This window comes from Centropristis striata, chromosome 18 (assembly GCF_030273125.1).
Source record: "Centropristis striata isolate RG_2023a ecotype Rhode Island chromosome 18, C.striata_1.0, whole genome shotgun sequence".
Classification (NCBI taxonomy): Eukaryota; Metazoa; Chordata; class Actinopteri; order Perciformes; family Serranidae; genus Centropristis; species Centropristis striata.
Window position 1 is genome coordinate 25,754,286 of NC_081534.1, and position 19,234 is coordinate 25,773,519.

Genomic DNA, 19,234 nt, shown 5'->3' on the forward strand with positions numbered 1-19,234 from the left:
GGTTCATATTGAATCACGGCTAGGAAATAGTAAGGAGATGCATTAAAGAAAACTATATCATAATGCAAGTGTTATATTAAAACAAGTATTGAGACAAATTAACAATACAAAACAGACATATTATGATAACATTTGCTTTCACTGACCTGCAGGGAGTTTGCATGGTTCTGGAGGCCTCTGGCTGTTGTGAAGGAGCAGGGAGCACAGAGCCATGACTGGGCCTCGTCTATCCAGCAGGTGGCGCCGTACATAATGTCTTCAAACTCCTGAAGACAGGCTGGGATCTGACAAAGGAGTATAGAAAATATAAGATGGAAAATTTGATTTACATTACATTTTTAGAAGCCACTTCCACATTGATTTAAACCTGATTTTAAACATGCATAATAAGTAAATCGATGGTTCATGTTCCATGACTTCACATCACCATTATCCTTATATTACATTACAGTGTTAATAGAAAAAAGTATCCCTGACCTTGCTGAGGAAGGCGGTGCGCTGCTCGGCCATCTGCGATGTGTCTTGGTAGAGCTGCAGCGGCTGGGTGAGTTGGTCCATGAGTTGGTGAGCTTGATCAGGATGCTCCTCTGCAAGATCCTGCACCTCGCTCTCCAGGAGCATCAAGTGGCTGTGCCATCGGTCCAGCTCGTCCCACACATGCTGCAGAACAAGCAATGTAATGTTTGTAGTGACAATGAAATCATAATCAGCAGTTCTTAGGAGGCAATGGCTGTTTCAGATTACAGTCATGGAAAAAATGATTAGACCACCATTATTTTCTCCTTGCTTTCTTGTTTATTTAATGCCTGGTACAACTAAAAGGTACATTTGTTTGGACAAATATAATGATAACAACAAAAATAGCTCATAAGAGTTTAATTTAAGAGCTGATATCTAGACATTTTCCATGGTTTTCTTGATAATGATTTTGGTTATTATGAAGAAAAGCATGGAAAATGTCTAGATATCAGCTCTTAAATTAAACTATTATCAGCTATTTTTGTTGTTATCATTATATGTGTCCAAACAAATGTACTTTTATTTGTACCAGGCATTAAAATGGACAAGAAATTGAAGAAAACAATGGTCTAATATTTTTTTTTCACAATGTATTGTTGTTGTCTTGTCAGAAGTGAGCAGAAATGGTTTAAGTGTGCACTCCATTTTACAAGAAAGTCTGCAAATCTTCCCTTTTTGGCTGCACCTTTCAGTATCCAGGTCTTATTTTTTTTTTTTTAATAACATATTATAAATAACTGTTGGTCTCAGTTATTATTGTATTTTATCAATGGTTTGAATTTACATGTCTTACCAACTCTTACTGGTCTGTTGTTTAACTTAATTAAATGTTTAATTCTACTTCTTCATAGTTTAAAAATGCATGTGTTATTAATGTATCTTTGTGTTTAATTGTGTTTAGTTATGTCTATTGTTTTATCTTTGCACTATCTACAGTGTTTGTGGATGCAATGTGGTAGCTCAGGTATTGTGCAGCAACTAAAATTATGGCATTATGTAGCATTCACGCACAGACACACAAGCAAACACAAACTCTCACCTTGAGTGCATTTTCAGCATCATCGACTGTTGGATTCCTTTGCTCCAGTAACACTTTGACTTTCTCCAGGCCAGAACCCAACTCCACCACTTTGCCAGCCAGCTTCCGAACTGGGTTGCTCTTGTCCATGAGCTGTAGAATGACCACACACACATTCAGAAAAAATAAAATATGATTTGGTGGACATGTGGCATTGAGGACGTCTTGTTACCTTCTCTTCTTCTCTTTGTAGGGACAGCTCAGCTTCTTGTAACCTCCTGCTGATGTCAGCTGGAATCTCAGCGTACCGGCTCTGCACTCCGTCCATGATACACTTGAGTTTGTCTTTCTGGGAGGACAAATCCTTTCTGAGCTCCTGTCAGAGTGGAAATGCACAAGAGTAAAATCAGAAGGGCAAGATAGAAAGACAGAGCGACTGCAAAGTGGGGTCAAAAGTTTAGCTCTTTACAAATGTGTTTAACTCATTTTCCAGTTAAAGGTTGAAGGTAAACCCACAGCAGCCCCTCACAAGTTTAGTGTGCTCTATCTGAGAAGGATGACTCAGTAAACCATTTACTGTCCTGCTTTAGAGTTCAGACCAAAGCCGACTTGAAAAGGCCACTTACAGTTTTTAATCTAATTATTGAAGCTGCATGCGTTCTGCAACTGCAACCAACAACAAAATTTAGATTTCCCACTGATACTGCGCTGCTTCTAAGCAGATACCAACATCAAAAGAAACTTATTTTAAACATAACATCAAATTATACCTTATCACAGCTTACAACTTCACTATTTCATCACTGATAAATTAATGAGCTTGGACTATAAAGCATAAAACAGACCTGTTGTCTGTGTGGATTGGAACAGGCTTCCAGCGAGAGAAGAATGGCCAACATGCGTTGCTCCACCTCTCCGATCTCCTCTTGGACCTGCTGTCTCTCTTTCTCCTCTGCCTCGGCTGCAGCTACAAGCAGCCGGTTTCTCTCCTTCAAGCTGTGGAGAACAGAATCATCTTCAGAATCTCTGACATTAATGAGTAATCGCTTTCCATGTATATATTAAACAAATCCCACCTCCTGACATTCTCTTGGACCTTCACTAGCGTTTTGCCAACAGGTCCAGGACTGATGGGCTCCTGGGGACTAGATAAGCTCAAGGCGTGCTCCAGTCGATGCTCCAGGGAGGCTAATGCTTGCTGCTCCTGCTCCAGCCCGGCCTGGTGCATCTCAGCCTGAGCCAGAAGCTCCAGGGGTTCCTCTTGAGTGAAGCTCACGGTGGAGGAGTCGGGAACCTCTGCCTGAAGGCTGGCCAAGGAGCTGCAACACTGCTCCATCTAAAGAAATGGAATATAATCCTCAATAAATCTTTATAGTACTTTTTATAACTTATTTTTTCTGTTCTGTTATGCTGCAATAACACAGTTTTGTCCTGCTTTATTTCATATTTGGCAGCCAGGATATACAATATTACAGAAATAGATATGTTAAATGTACATTCATTTATGTAACTGTACATCAGGTCATGTTTAGATGCTGTCGCAGAATTTGTTGTTGGTAATACTCACACTTGTAGTGATGTCCTTCCACTCCTCTCCTCTCTGCTCCGTGTGAGCCATCAGGAGGCCGACACCACGTCGTAGTGACACCCAGCGCCTCCAGAGGGCACCCAGCTCACCGTCTTTACCCACCCCACAGCCCTGCATTGGACATCCAGCTCTCAGGTCTTCTATCTTACCAGCAAGGCTCTGAAGAGCCTCCATCAGAAGCTTTATAAAGAGATAAAAGAAAGCTTAAGTTAAAGTTTGAATAAAGAAGCATTTTCTTTTACATGCACTCACAGACTGTATAAAACTTATTTGACATGCAAAGTTCATGCAGATCAATAAATGCAGACAAATGCATTGTAATTACCAGACAAACACTGCTGCATCAAGCTTACCTTTGCTCCGTTTTGTTGGGCAACACATTTGCCATACGACGTCACTTGTTCTGCAGCACATTCTGAAAGCTTGGCTTCAAGCCCTGAAAGACGCTGCCGTATGTCTTCATGGCACTTCCTGTGGCTCTGCTGGCTCATTTTGCACCTGTGAGAAATTTGTCTTTTAGCTGTTTTTTACTTTATCAAGATTATGGACAAGAAAAACACAATAAAAAGTGCTTAAATGAGGTAATACCAGCAAGTTACCTCTGCAAGGACTCCATTCTGAGCTGGGCCTGGGCCTCCAGGATGGCTCTTCCCACCAACAACTGAGCGAGGATGCTGATGTGCAGCTGCTCAGTCTTTGGGCGGGACAGGCAGGGTTGTTGGGGCATCCGATCCACCAGGTGGCAGATATGAGCCTGAAATCCATCTTCAAGAGCTTCGAGAGCCTGCTGAGTCTGCTTTTGTTCCTCAGTGCAGTCCAGGAACCCCCCAGGAGCTGATAAGAAGGTGGCTTCAGCATTATGGAGGAAGCCTATTGCTCCCTGAGCAGCCCACTGGTAATCTTTCAAGGATTCTCTCGCCTGGCATAAACTCGCCTGTTGGATACAAGTTACACAATCAAGCACACACAAAAGTATACATTGCAAAGTTAAAGATTCAGAACATGCAGGACATTCAAGCTCACCATTTGTGCATGGCATTCTTGCATGGTTGCATCCCTAAGAGAGTAAAGTTCATCATAGTTCTTCAGGTTAACTTTTTCTTTCCGCGCCAGACCTTCCACCACCCTCATCCAGGACTCCATATTTCTCCAAACAACCCAGTTCTTCCTTAGTGCAACATCTATGGTTTTCTCATCTGGATTTACTGGTTCAGCTTCCTCCAGCTCCGCTCTTGTTCTCTGGAAAAGCTCCATTAAGGCAGAAAGCTCAGAGGAAAACCGCAGGCCAAGCAGAAACTTAGTCTCTAGGTTTTTGATACCCGCTGTGACAGAATACTCCCAGGAGACTAAAGTTTCCACACTGTGCCGAATCCTCTGTCTCTCTGAATTAAGCTCGGATGGGTGCAGCTCCTGGGCTATGGCCTCCAATTGGTCCGCTGCTTCTTGACACTGTGTCTTCACTAAAGGAAGTTCAACTAAGAGCGTTTGGCAAAGCCTGAACCTGTCGCCTAGACTGATTGTTTTGTCTTTGGCACGCTGGATTTGCTCTTTGGCAATGTCCCTTGATTCCTCCATTTGTCTCCTCAAATGAAGATATTTGTCTTGCTCGAAGGCATTAAGACTAAGAGCTTTGCACTGGTCTTGCAGTTCCCCGATGGTGCACAGCAGGGGGCTTCTCTTGGCCTCCTGACAGTGCTGAAGTTCTTGTACTTGACATTGATGCTCCATTAGCATGTGCTTCAAACATTCGACTGCTGAAAGGGTTTCCTGTGTTAAAGGGAACCCCTGCTGCTTCAAATCTGTGGAAATTTGCTTTAAGCTAGCCTGGATGGTCGATAACTCCTCATCTGAAGTTGATCGCTCGTGAATCAGCTCCTCAAATTCCCAACTGGCTGCTTTCTCATGAGCTAGCAATCCATCTAATTCAGTCCAAAGGCCCGACAGTCTGTTGACAAGGTAGCGGCTCTCTCCTGGACTCAACCCCACAGCTATTTCCCTGCAACGTTCTGCCATTGCTTCCACCAGTTTGAGTTGGCTCTCGATCTCCACTGTGGCTGATTTGTGACTTTTCAGCTTGCTCTCCAGCTTTCTGATGTCAGCTTTTGAAACACTGTCAACATGTGTGCAGGGGTCTCTTTCAGCATGTGTCTCTGCTAGCCATGCATCCATTCTAGCAAGCTGGCACAAGAGTTTCTCTCTCTCCTGAAGATTTTTATTCATGGTGTCAAGAACATGATCCAAGCTGTCAGAAATGGCTTCATACAGGTCTTCTACTGTCTTCAATACTTGGTCGCTTTCCTCCTTTTCCACATCAGAAGCTACATCTTTCATCTGATCGACTTCAGCTTGCATCTTTGATCTTCTAAACCAAATATCAGTCTTAAATTTCTTCATCTCCACAATCTGAAAACGAGCTTCCTCTGGGAAAAGAGCCAACTTTTTCCCAATAGAGATGTGGTTTTCTGCCTGCTTGGCCCATGTGATCAGGTCCTGTAACTGTTTGTTGATCTTTGCTGAAGAGCTGTATGTGGACGTGTCAAGCTCACTCTTGGTGGCATTTAGCAAGGACCCAATTTCCTGAAGATTACGTTTGATCTCATCTTTTTCTTTCTGACCCAGAGAGAAATGGACAAGAGCATCTGACTGGGACTGTAGGTGCAGATAAAGCTGGTTGTACAGCTTTAGGTCTGTGCTCAGGCAAACATATTCTAAAGTGCTTTTGCTGTCCTGGCTTTGAGAGTTGGATTTCTGAAGAGCTTCGAGCTTGGCTTTGAGCAGTTCGGCCTCTTTTATCAGAAGAGACGATTGAGAGGTGGAGCATGAGGCGTGCTGCAGAGCTCTTTTGATGCTTCCTTGTAAAAGCCTCCATTCCTCCTGCACGTCTCCGAGCTGTGCAAGAAGAACACCTGAACTCTCAGCGTCGCTCAAGTGGACCGACAACTGGCTACTTAAGTGGAGGAGCTCTTCCATCATGTCTTTTTTCAGGACCATGGTTTGCAGCAGGGAATTTAGCTTGTCAGCTTGAAGAACACTGCTTCCCAAAGTGCTTCTGAAAAAACAACAAAAGTGTGTCATTAAAAGCTCACTACTAAAGTAAAAACTCACTTTTAAGTCAAAGGTTTACTCACAAGCTCATCTTGTCCTTCTCTGCTGCTACAACCTGCAGGAAAGTTCTGGTGATTTTCATCTGTTTGTGATACTGTTTGACCTGATCCAGCTGTGCTGCTTTGACCTGCACCGTGGCAGAAGCATCCAGCAGTGCAGCGCTCCACTGTCCTTCAACTCTCTTCAAGGCATCTGGGTCACAGATCCTGGCACTGCACATGCTTTTCATTGTAGCCACTTGCTCCTGCACAGAGCGCCTGAAGTCCTACAGCCGACAGAACAGACATCACATGTAATTAATATATTTTTGTACATGATTGTATATTTTTTACTTCTTTTAGAAATAACACCAGGTTTCACTGTTATCACGTGATTGAATGGCTGTTAACAGCAGTTATCAGCCTGAAAGGTAAGGGTAAGAAGGGCCTGCTCTATAGTAGGTTCAGGAGGTCTTTGTCAGCCTGTTAAATAAGTTAAATAATATTACATTTATTATAAGGTTCTGCCCTCTAGTGGCTGTAGTAATTATTACAGGAGCACAGGAGGAAGTGACAAGCTATAATGAGCGTCTTAGATCGCTCCTTAAATACTGAACTTCAACCCAGGGGACCTGGGTTCACATCCCGTGAGAAGTTAAAAGTGTGAAACAAAAAGTAATTTTCTATGTCATTTTTATAGCATGTAATCATGTACTGTGTAAGTGCCCTTATACATTGTGATTTATTTTTTTAATAACCCTAACCCTGTAATTTATTCCCCTAAACTTAACCGCAGAGTTTTTGCACCAAAACCATACAAAACTGCACTGCAATTTAATGCTGTGATAACAACCTTCTGAACATATAGTAGTTTTGAAAATTCTTTTTGAACTGAGCCATGTTGGTTTTGAAAAAGCTGACTCTTCAGAATGAAATAGATCACTTTCACTTCACAGGTACCTTCTAGCACATATTTATGAGGCTGCTAACAGCTGATGAGTGTCATGGGCTGATTTTTTATAATGATGGAAAAGGGCTAACCAGTCGTACATACCTCTGCCTCCTGCAGTTGTTTGGCCATTGCTGTGACATCGAGTTGTGCTGGTTGATAGCGACATGCTAGAACTTTTTGGACAGTTCGTACCAATCGAATCTCTGGTTCTCCAGGAGAGCACTTCAGGTACCAATTCAAATCGATGTGTGGGGTCCGCTATGATAGAAAACACAGTAAACAAAAGGGCGTAAACTATCGATGAAATAAAAGGCAGTGAAAAATCTACTTGTGGATTTTATAAACAGTAATGATGCCTGAATGAACGGTTGAGATAAATTTGTTTGATGTAGAAATCAATTTTCTGGTAAATGATTAATGGATAAATGGTTTTAGCTTTAATTACAGTTTTATAAAGAAACAGGAGAATAAAAAACAAATCAAACTGTGTTCCTGTCTGTGAACTAAAAAATAAGTCATATTTTAAAAATGACTTGTTTAACAGGGACACCAGAAATGAACAGAGACACGAAAATGACATTATTTTCTTTTGAGCTTAGTGTGATTGATTTCCATATTTTAGTTTTCTTCTTTTTCAGGGTTGAACATGTCTACATGATGAACAGTCTCCCCAAAATTAATATCGCACTTGGCATCAATAAAAGAGCCAAACTGTGTCAGCGCTAGTCACAGACTGTACACTGTGAGTAATTAGAGCCACTAATGACCCTGCAGGAAGTCATTGTATCTCATGGCTCCATCCTGTTGACCTTCCTGTCAGCAGCATCATGGGAATATACACAAACATCAATCAAAACACTGCTGCTCTTATCTGGTCACTGTCCAACAGATAGGACTTCTTGTTCCTTCTTCCTTAAAAGATACTTTTCATTTCTATGTCCATTAAATATATTGTGTGAAACTACAGGAAACTACAGATTATGATATATATGCAGTGGTTGAATGTCAATAAGTACATTTACTCAAGTACTGTACTTAAGTACAATTTGGAGGTACTTGTATTTCCATTTTATGTAACTTTATACTTCTATTTCACTGCATTTTGAGGCAAATATTGTACTTTTTACTCCAATACATTTAGCTGACAGCTTTACTTACTTTTCAGGCTTTTCAGAGATTTAACATGAAGAAATATATCAATATAAGTAGTTAAATGAGCCCTACCTTGACGTCATTAATAAATGCATCAATATTAATTATCTAATAATATATAGTGAATATATCAAACAATTTGAGAGGGGCCCTTCTGCAAAGGGAATACTTTTACTTTTGATACTTTAAGCACATTTTGATGCTGATACTTTTGTTCTTTAACTTAAGTAAAATATGAATGCAGGACTTTTACTTGTAGTGGAGTAATTTCAAAGTGTATTAGTACTTTTACTTAAGTAATTTTAAGAATGAATAAAATGAATACATTTAAGAATAGTTGATAAAACTATTGTTAAGTGTTACAATTGTGAATTATTTTTATTTTATCTTATTTTTAGGGTAGTTTAAATAAAGGCATATACTGTATAAGCATTAAACATCTGCCTGTGTCTTTTCTGACATTTCTTTACTTTCACTCTTAATCACTCTAACTTTCATTCTTAATTCACTTTATACTGTCTAGACTGTTTTCACCTTTTGTATTATGTGTGATGACTGCATAAAACACTACTGCTATTCAGGCACAGCAAAATGCTTTGCAACATATCAATCCTACAGTAGCTCTAACGCTGAGAAAGGTGCGTGCAGCAAGTGGTTTAAAAAAAAAAAGACCAGTTGATACTCACATTTATTATGTTACTTGACTCCACCAAGCTCTGGATCTCAGCCAAAACATCCTGCATGGTGAACTTGTGTCTGCAGGACTCTGGAGATCCACCTGCCGCCTCCCCGGCCTGCAGAGCAGCAGGCAAACCCGCCACTGTCCTCTCAGCCTCCATGCCGTCTGGGATCTGACACTGTACACACAGAAGACAGGGGTGGTGTCACATTTTTAGCCTGCTTCTTCCCTGTGTTTGTCCACAGATAATAACAGAGCTTCCTGTTCTTCCCCTGCTCCAAAGAGGTAAATATTACTAGTTTGCCAGTAGCTCAGCAAGTCAGTACAGTTAACACAAGAATGTGCCTGAGTAGGGAGCAGTCTGCCCCGAGGGAGAAGGACTCATCTAAAATGTGCTTCCTCCCGCGGTTCTCTAAAGAAATAAGTGGTCTGTAATAACTTGGTTGGACAAGGCAAACACCAAAACATGACACAAACTGCTAGGATACTGGATTAAATACAGGGGAGGCTCCTTTTCACATACTTTGGGCATGACCAAGGTGTGTACGTGAGCTGGGTGCAGGTAGAGCGGGAGCAGGATTTCAAAAAGAACAGCAGGTTTCTGATTTGCTGCAAAGAAGAATGTCTTATTCTGTTTAAGGTAAAATCATTTTTTCCCCTAAAAGTGGCATAAGCATAACACCAAAGTAACAACTAAATGGAAGATGAAGCTTTTTGTACCTTCAGCTACAGTCTGAAAAAGTATTTTTTTTAATTTTGTGTCAAATGCTTCTGAACACTATAAAAGTGTACATTAACCCTCTTCTTCTTCTTCTTCTTCTTCTTCTTCTTTTTTTTTTAACTGGCTGTAGTTTCTAGGACTCATGGATATTCATATCAAACATATCAAACTAGAAGATCTAAGGAATCCCTTGGCATTATTAATATAAGTACATTTTGCTGATAATACTTCTGTACTTTACTTAATATTTGAATTAATTGTTAAGCATTGTATATATTGTATAGCACTATGTATAAGTGACAGTAATGTTGTTTGTTTTAGAAAAAAAGAATAGAAAAGAAAGTCTTTATTGTCATTGTATACCAGTATACAATGAAATTTGGAGCGCTGCTACTTATTTAGTACCTTTGAGAGACAATTTACAGGAAATAAAGGGAAATAAACTAGAGACAATAAACACACTAAAAGGGCATTGATTTAAAATATGGAAAGTGTACAGTCGGTTTAGAATGGGTGTAAGTACACAGAGTTCTATGCATTGCTATATTCAAGATTATAGAGGATATTCAAGCCTTTAGGAGAAAATGTGCGAAAACTGAAGTATGTGTGAACAATAAAATAATGAATAGCAGTGGGAGTGAGTGTAAAAAAACAGTAAAATGCATTAGAAAAGTAAAAAGCATGAGTTTCAGTGTGGGAATCTGTCTGGAATTTAGGTAGCAGGTAGGCAGCGTTTGTTTGTGTTTACTGTGCTGATGGCCCTTGGAAAGAAACTGTTCTTTAGTCTATTTGTCCTTTCTCTAAAGGACCTGTAGCACCTGCCAGAGGGTGTCAGGTCACACAGGTAGGGACCTGGGTGTGACCTAATTTATTTTTCTGAAAATGTTACTCTAATTTTGCAGCTTTATGGTCTTTCCCACAGCTTGTTCACAACTTGTTTAATAAATCTAGAGCCAGGACATTTTTGGTTTCTTAAATACAAATATTTTTGGTTGATTTTAAGACATTAGAAATAAATATCAGCGATTATAGAGGGACGGTGCGCTGTTATTAATCACAAAATCTCTCAATTCCTTTGAGACTGTGGCTTGTATTAAAATAAAAACAATGACTGAGAATATTCTGGCAAATCTACTTTGTCACGTGGCAGTTATGGCAAGCATCACCACCACTGATCTCCTGATATTAGAAATGCCAGAGAAAAAGGCTAAAATGTTGGCATGCTTTTTTTTTTCTTTCCTTGGTAGTGGATTTAGGTATTTCCTTTGTTTTTCTAGATGTTATGTCAGGCCTTTCTGCCTCCTCATGTTTGTTTTTGCCCGTTTTTCTCTCATGTCTCACTTATTATCTGTCTTTTTGAGCTTGTGGAGATTTTTTTAAATGTTTTTTTCATATTACTTAGGCTTGTTTTCATTGTTAAACAAGCAATTTTGTGTTTTGTTTCATACTGTATTACATCATATTGTTTTGTGCAAATTGTAAATAATTATGTGCAATTAACAAGGCAATATGCAACAAAGAAATCAGCAAGTTGTCATGAGAAAAATAAAAAAATACCGGATGAATATTGTTGCACAAAAAGATGAATGTCAAAACTGCATGAATGGACTTTTGCAAAAGTTTCACCTTTAAATGCCAAATTGTGGCAGGAAAAAAATATCCTAAAAGCAAGTAGGTTTAAGATAAATTTAGAATTCAATTTAGGATAATATAATACCTGCAAAATGTCAGAAAACCAAAGTTTCTCTGAAAACACTTCCCGACTTGCAGGTAAGATTGGGAAAGACGGATGGTTTGTAAATGTCAAAGAGCACCCTGTTTGAGAAGTATAATTTAGGAAAGAAAGGATTGTGGCTTTAGCGGGTGCATCTGGGCGTTCTGCCAGCAGAAAGGTTTGTCTGTGTAAAAATTCATTCAACAGGTTCCATCATGTTAATAGCTGTAATGATTTTAAAAGCTGCAGAGTTCATCAATAATAAGGATTCTGAAAATTTGCACAGCTTTTTTATGATGTTATATATGAGGAACTCTTATGGGTCATGCTCTCTGATACTGCTCTCTGACCATGAAATCACAACGTGGTTCAGGTCCAGCTGGGATGTTGCATGTCCTCCCAATCTATCTCTGTGCTTTCTCATTTCCTGTTAGCTCTCCACTAGGTACTACTACATTCTTAGACGAAAATTGCACCCTTAACAGTTAAAAATACATCAGAATTATGTTCCTTTTTGGTAAATTGAAGGGGGCATGAAATAAGTATCAGGATACACTTTGGCACATCCCTCTAATCTTTGGTTATTTGTGATTTGCAGTTACTATAATTTAAACTCTTAAGGAACGAGTGAAAAAAAATGGTGCAAATATTCACTAGTGGCAGACTAGGCATACAGTCATGGAAAAAATTATTAGACCACCTTTGTTTTCTTCAGTTTATTGTTCATTTTAATGTCTGGTACAACTAAAGGTACATTTGTTTGGACAAATATAATGATAACAACAAAAATAGCTCATAAGAGTTTAATTTAAGAGCTGATATCTAGCCATTTTCCATTTTCTTGATAATGATTTTGGTTATTACCAAGAATACCATGGAAAATGTCTAGATATCAGCTCTTAAATTAAACTCTTATGAGCTATCTTTTTTTGTTATCATTATTTTGTCCAATACCTTTAGTTGTACCAGACATTAAAATGAACAAGAAATTGAAGAAAACAACGGTCTAATAATTTTTTCCATGACTGTATGTAAAGTGTGATGTTTCATTTCAAGGGGGTCACAATCCTAAAAGGTTTAGAAAGCAGTACATTAAAGGGATGGCTCAGATTGTCTGAAGTGTAGTTTTATGAGGCACTTATCCCAGTTAGTGTGTTACCTACAGTCGTTTGTAGAAGCAGGCAGGAGTAGTGTCATGAAAGCTAAACTAAACATATACTGCTGTTGACAGGGGCAGCAACAAAATGTATCAGTCACCTTAAAAAAAAATTGATGCCATTTCAAGTATGGTACATTTTGAACATTTTCACTGCTTTAACAAGCCATCAATCAGCCCTTTCCAGCAGGAAACTGAAGCCGTTATATCCATCTGTGCTCTCTTAAAAAGCCACCAGACTCCTTTAACAAAAACAGTCATTTTACCTCACAGAACATGGGAATAGCTGGCCTACCACTGCCTCTATCATTTAGATATTATATGTTGTTTTATGACTTTGGTCAATCCAACTGACCTTTTAAAAAACCAAAGTCACACAGTAACACAAACAAACTGACCAATTGAGGCAGTGGTTGACCGGCAACTCCTGTGTTCTGCACTGCAAAGTGAATGTACTGTTTTTGTCAATGGAGTCTGGTGGCTTTGATGAAAGCATAGAAATGCTTCAGTACACCTGTCAGAAAAGGCTGTATGAGAAAATATTCTAAATATAACGTACACTTAGGTAGCTAAAAAAGGTTTTACTGCTGCCCCCATCTACTGCAGCACATTGTTTTGCTTCGTTGCTGGTACTCCTTTCTGCTCCTCCAAACGGGGAGCGTGCAGACCTCCATTTACTGTAGGCAATACACTGACTATGGATTCAACCACACTTCAAAAACTGAACTATCTCTGTAAAATTCTGAGAAGAAGAATCTATTAGTTTTGTTGTGACATCTACCTGTGTCTCTGTCTCCTCCAGCGATGCAGGTGCCTTCCATTGACTCTCTTCAAACAGCAGCGTGGCTTTATCTCGTCTTTTTGGCACTTTTAAAAGTTTGGGCTTGGGGCGTTCGGGTTCACTTCCTCCTCTTGTGTTGTCCCCCTCTGCCACCTCCAGCTGGCCTGTACCTGTGCTCTGTGCAGTGTCAGCAACAGTCAGCTGTTTGTTGTCACCAGCAGGTATTTGTGTTGCAGTTAAGGCATCTCCCTCCACAGTGCACAAGACTGAGCTCATTGTTTGCTCCTCAGCGTGACACAAATCTGTCGCCTGCTCTTGTTTGACATCCGGAAATGTTGTTTCTGCTGCATGTGCACCGGTGAGCTGACACTCAGCAACATTGCCAAATGATGTGGAGGAATTCAACGACTCGTTGTGCAATAGTTCAGGGCCTCCTGAGTTTTCTTCGCGTGGTAATTTGGCACTTGTAGACTCTTCAAATCCTGTACTTATTAACACCAGGGGGATTTCTGGCAGTGAGTCGTCCACTTGAGACTCATTTAATTCACTGCTCTTTAAATAATGGATTTTGAAGTCTCTTTCATCTGATTCAGGACTCATAAATGATGTAGCAAGTCCAGATTCTCTTTCAGGAATATCTGAAACTTCTGTAGGGGGTGAATCACTAAGCTCTGCTCCCTGTGAACACATCAAGACATCTGGACTGCTGGATTCAACATCATACTCTGGCATCTCCACATCTAACACTATTGTAAACACTTTTTTGGGAGTCACACTGATGTCCTCACACGGTTTCTCATCTGTGACAGCCTTAAATGTCTCCGATTGTGCTGTTTGATGCTCAGACACATTTTCAGAAGCAGAAAGGGGGAAACCGTCAGTCTGTCCAACCAGGGGAGAACCACAGTGAGCTGAATTGACTTCTTTAGTCTCGTCTGTGCCTATAGCTGACACTTCTGAGTCCTGGGTTGAGGTAGTGTCTTCCTGCAGTGGTTCAGCGCTCTCCTGCTGAGCTATTAAACTCTCGTTCTGAGGAGGAAGCAAGTCTGACATTAAAGTGTTATTTCCAGAAAGTGTTTCATGCCCACTGCTTAAAGGATTCCTATCAGCGTTCAGTGTGTCAATATCATCTTTTGGCACAAAATTAGTCTTTATTTGTGTTGGAGTTGATGTCAACAGTTGTGATTTGAAAACATCTGTGGTTTCTGTGCACAAGAATTGATCAGGGAAATCTTCTTTGGCTGCTTCCAAAGTGTCTTTGGTTTCAAGTTTGCAGTCATTTTGGTCTCTTTCCTTGTTGTTTATTGGAGAAGAAGAAGCAGGAGGACACGTGGCTGTAGTTTCATCAGGTGAAGCTAAATATGGAGCATCACTTTCACTTCTTAAAGTTTCTTCAACTTCACCCAAACGGCCTTGACTGATGTCTGAAACCTGTTGGATATTAACCACAAAATTGCTGCATTATCATAATTATTATTATTATTACATCAGATGGTATAATTATGTGAGCGAGGAGAACTCACCAGGAATTTAGAGAAGGTTTTGAGAGCAGGTGTGCTTTCACTGAGAGCTCCAGAAGCACTTTTCTTCAGTTTCTTTGTCACTTTTTTTCCCAGACTGTTTAGAAGAAAATCTTGTTCCGTGAGCACTTCGCGAACACTTTGTTGAAGCCTCAAACCCTCATCCAGAGCTGCCTATAAGAGCACAGACAGATATATAAATAAAAAAAAACGTTTGCATAGGGAAAAAAAATATTCCAGAATTTATGTATTCACGCTTATTATAATTTATCCTGTGAGGAACATGAATTTATCAGCATTGTGGCAATCAATCCGGAAGTAGTTTAGATATTTCGTTTAAGAATTGAATCCCAATCTTATCTAAGTCATCCAGTACATCATTTTGCCTTTTACCATTAATAAGTGGCTGTCATATTATTCCATAGACATCAGTATAATTACTGTATTAAAAAAATATATAAACACTAAAAGACTGGAAAAACAGGAAAAGCACAGCTGAAGTTAAGCTTTTAGAGATTCTGGCAGCTGGAAAGGTTGATGGAAAAATGAGTCACAACATGTTCATGATCTTTAGTAATGCCAAAGAGCAAATCTTTGAAAATGTGTCTCTGTGAGGTCTATCTGTTATGTTCACCATGTATCAGACGGAAGAGAAGATAATCCTTGTAGTTTTATTAAAGAACAGAGGACGGACTGGTGGCATTTTAAGAGCAGTTCTACAGAATCACAGCTTTTTGTCCTTTTTTGTCAGATTGAGCAGGAGGTAATAGTCTTGGCATTAACACAAAGTGCAGGTCGAGGTCGAGATTGAGATTGGATGGCTATTTTATTTTTGCATTTTGTAGAAACTACCACTTGTTTTCGTTCCACAAGTGGGAGACAAAAGACAACAACATCTAGGGCTGGTTTAAATCAAGCACTACAGTGTTTATTAAATGCTTTTTGGATAACATTTAGAACTGTTTTAGAGACTCTCAAGGTTACACTGTTGTGCAACATCAAAGTGATCAAGTTGAATATGACTGTGCTGATGTGGTTTATAGAGTGGATAAGGGATAAGAAGACTGGCCATATTCTACAAGTTTATTATTGACAACAAATCTCACAAGAAGACCAAATAGCCCCCAACAAATACAGTATTTATATATATTTATTTATTCCAGTTATCAATTTAGCTTGATAAGATTTTTGCTTAATTTCCAGTTCCCAGCAGGACACTACTGCACCTTTTTAAAGAAATATACTATGTTTTGACCCATTTTTACAAAACTCCATCATCAATAGGAATTAATGTGCAATGTGCAAAAAGACTATAGAATAAATCAGCCCTATCATTTAAATTTAAATGAATAAATGAGATGGAATTGAATGACATTTACTTTTTTGTTAATTTCGTTGCAAATACACACAAACACACACACACACACACACACACACACACACACGCACACACACACACACACACACACACACATATATATATATTATTGTAGCCGCGCATAATTATAAAAAAGCTTTTGAGTTTGTTGTATAAATGTACATATTTTCTTAATATTCTGGGTTTTAATGAATAGATTATTAGAGAAATGTAAGGACACAGTGACATGTTTTACCTGGCTGGGTGACGATGGTTCAGCTTGTACTGTTCGGCTCCACTTCTGCAGCTGGTTGATGATCTGTCTCACCCTGTTAGCAGTGTTTTCTGAACACTCCTGCTTCTTTCGCAGGAGAGTAGACTTGAGGCTACAGGATGAAAAGAGAGAAACACAAAACAGTGAGTTTGGGAGAATTAAATGAGTTCAAAGACATTTCCAAAACTGCAAAAAAACACATTTGAAAAACTCCTTGTTATAGAAATCATGGGCAGTAATTCCATCCAATATCTCCAACACTCAGCAACTCACTGAAAAACAATCTAGATGTGTAAATGGAACCAAAGGGAAAATTTTGGGATCCCTTTAACCCTTAATAGGGCACTCATTGAAAAACTTGCAAATTCCAAATTTCAACCCTAGAGAATATTGGAGGATATGACATACAGCCAGAATGTGTAAAAAAAAACAACATACGGACCTGGGGGAGGGGGGTAATAATTTGAGAAAAAATGTTTTAGATTAAGATTAAGGTGTCAAATAAAAAAATGTGCAGATTTATGAGATTTAAAGTGGTGAATCTGCGAGAAAAAAGTTGTTTTTTCCCCCACTTTTGTCTCGAAAATCGAGCAGATTTGCCACTTTAAATCTCTTAAATCTGCAAATTTTTTTCTTGTAGATTTGGCACTTTAATCTAGTAAATTTGCAACTCCCCCCACCCCCAGCCCCAGGTTTGTATTTTTATTTTTATTCATACTTGGCCTTAATATGCCGTCATAGTCAAGTTCCAAATATAGTTCTTCGCCCAATAAAGTGTTAAACTTTTTAGGAGGAAGATTTTCTTCTTGATTTGTAGAAAAATCAAATACATTTTGAGATGATGCATGCATAACTCCATGATTTGAATAAAAAAGTGTAAATAAATCTAAATCTATCTATAAATCGAAAAATCGAAAAAAAAATTCTGATTCTCTGATAGTCGATAATGAGGTTTAGTACCTGTCAAGTTCTTCAGCAACTGTATCAACAGTCAGTGTGACATCTGCAGGAAGCATCTCTAGTGTGATGCTGGACTCTTCGCTCTTCTGCAGGGCGTTAACTCTCTCAGCCAACTCTGTCAGCCTGCTATCACAGTCCTGAGAGAGAGATAAAAGCTTCTTAATGCCTTCATATCTCCCCATACATTGTTGGGCGATTAGGCAATCTTATAGGATCTTTGAACCATACCTGTATTGTAAACCACTGCTGTTTGAGCTGGCTGACATCAGTCAACACTCCACAGTCCTCACACAGACTTTCAGCCAGATGTTTCAGAGCTGTTTGTACACAGGTGACCTCTTCCTCCACTTGTTGAACTCTCTGGTTTCTTTTTTCTGTGAGAAGTGCCAGACTTTCTCTGATGCCATTGTCTAGTGCCCTCTTGTGGTTTTGGAGGTTGCTGACTTGCTGATAGAGGCTGGTCTGGGCCTCGGCTGTGGAGCTGGTTGTCAGGGAGTCCTTGAGAGTTTCAATATGTAAAAGGTCTTTTTCTGTGTCGGTAACTTCTTGTAGCAAAGCCTGAAAGGTGGAGAGAGGCACAGATAAACACATTGATATATATAAATACAGTATAGCTGACTTAATGTTGAGAAGTTCTCCACTCCCTTCTTAAAAATGTCTATTTCTTGGGTTTTATTGCAGAAGAAATGTGAAATAAAAATGTAACATAGCTTGTTCATGATTCACAGAGTCAGTTTGCTTAATGGACCTCACCTCCAGAGCTGCTACATCAGTGATCAGTCCAGCTGAGCTTTCTTTCTGGGCTTGACAGGCTGACATCTTTTCCTGCAGGGATGTCAATTTATGGCGGCAGTCCTGCAGTGAGCGGCCAAAATGTTCCTCATTACACACACCTTCCTCCAGGCGGGAACACACACCCTGTGGACATTTCCAACACACCGAGACACAGTCAGAGGGCTTATTTATCATTTAGTTTATTACCTCCGCCGAGGAGTTTGTTTGTTTATTTATGTGTCTGTCTGTCTGTCAGCAGGATTACAGAAAAAAAAATACTGGCTGGATTTTCATGAAACTTGGAAGAACACCGCACAGGCCAGAGAAGAACCCATTAAACTTTGGAGCAGATCAGAATCACAGGACGGATACAGAAATTATTTTCACTTTCGTTAATGCAAGGCAGGACACAGCCTTGGTGGAGGTCACAACCTTTTATTTTTATTATTGTGAGTATATTAAACCACAACAGTAAGTATCCATTAATCAGTCCAACTCTTTATGTTCCAAATGTGTTTGAAAAAAGTTAAGTTATTTTTGGTCAACTATGCATTCCTATAAATATCGCCTTGAATATTTTTTCAATTCAAACTGTTAATCAAATACCTTTATCTATTCAATATAACTTTTTATAGGTTTTTTTCAAAGCTATTATTAGCTGTTTTCTTATAATTGTTCTGCCATTAGTTCTTCCATGCCTTTTAACTAGTAATATGATTTGTTTATGCATTCATTTTAGTTCATCGTTCTCCATTGTTTTTCACTAACTATTTTCAAACTTTATCCATGACTTTTAGCTAATTATGTCCATTACTCACTGTCAACTAACAAGTAACTAGTTTCCACATGATCTCCATGGTAACACATTGGTCACATCTATCTATCTAGTGCAGTAAACCTGTTAGCTTTAGGTTATTGTGACAATACATGAACTAAACATCAGCATCGCCAATTTGTATTTCTTATTTGATTAATATTTTCCTCCA

General features: G+C 39.2%; 1 protein-coding gene across 1 annotated transcript in view; it reads right to left on the reverse strand.

The window, feature by feature from the left end:
• LOC131990719 (nesprin-1) overlaps positions 1-19,234 on the reverse strand; it is a 109,610-nt gene that overhangs the window by 61,157 nt on the left and 29,219 nt on the right. The window contains exons 43-61 of the mRNA XM_059355834.1: positions 18,228-18,392; positions 17,703-18,032; positions 17,475-17,611; positions 16,497-16,626; positions 14,887-15,057; positions 13,358-14,794; positions 8,999-9,169; positions 7,263-7,418; positions 6,254-6,495; positions 4,149-6,174; positions 3,725-4,059; positions 3,479-3,623; positions 3,105-3,305; positions 2,614-2,873; positions 2,383-2,533; positions 1,770-1,913; positions 1,559-1,690; positions 478-660; positions 147-284 (exon numbers count right to left, since the gene is read on the reverse strand). Coding sequence (XP_059211817.1) covers positions 147-284; positions 478-660; positions 1,559-1,690; positions 1,770-1,913; positions 2,383-2,533; positions 2,614-2,873; positions 3,105-3,305; positions 3,479-3,623; positions 3,725-4,059; positions 4,149-6,174; positions 6,254-6,495; positions 7,263-7,418; positions 8,999-9,169; positions 13,358-14,794; positions 14,887-15,057; positions 16,497-16,626; positions 17,475-17,611; positions 17,703-18,032; positions 18,228-18,392 — 6,654 coding nt within the window. The remainder of the gene's footprint in view (positions 1-146; positions 285-477; positions 661-1,558; positions 1,691-1,769; positions 1,914-2,382; positions 2,534-2,613; positions 2,874-3,104; positions 3,306-3,478; positions 3,624-3,724; positions 4,060-4,148; positions 6,175-6,253; positions 6,496-7,262; positions 7,419-8,998; positions 9,170-13,357; positions 14,795-14,886; positions 15,058-16,496; positions 16,627-17,474; positions 17,612-17,702; positions 18,033-18,227; positions 18,393-19,234) is intronic.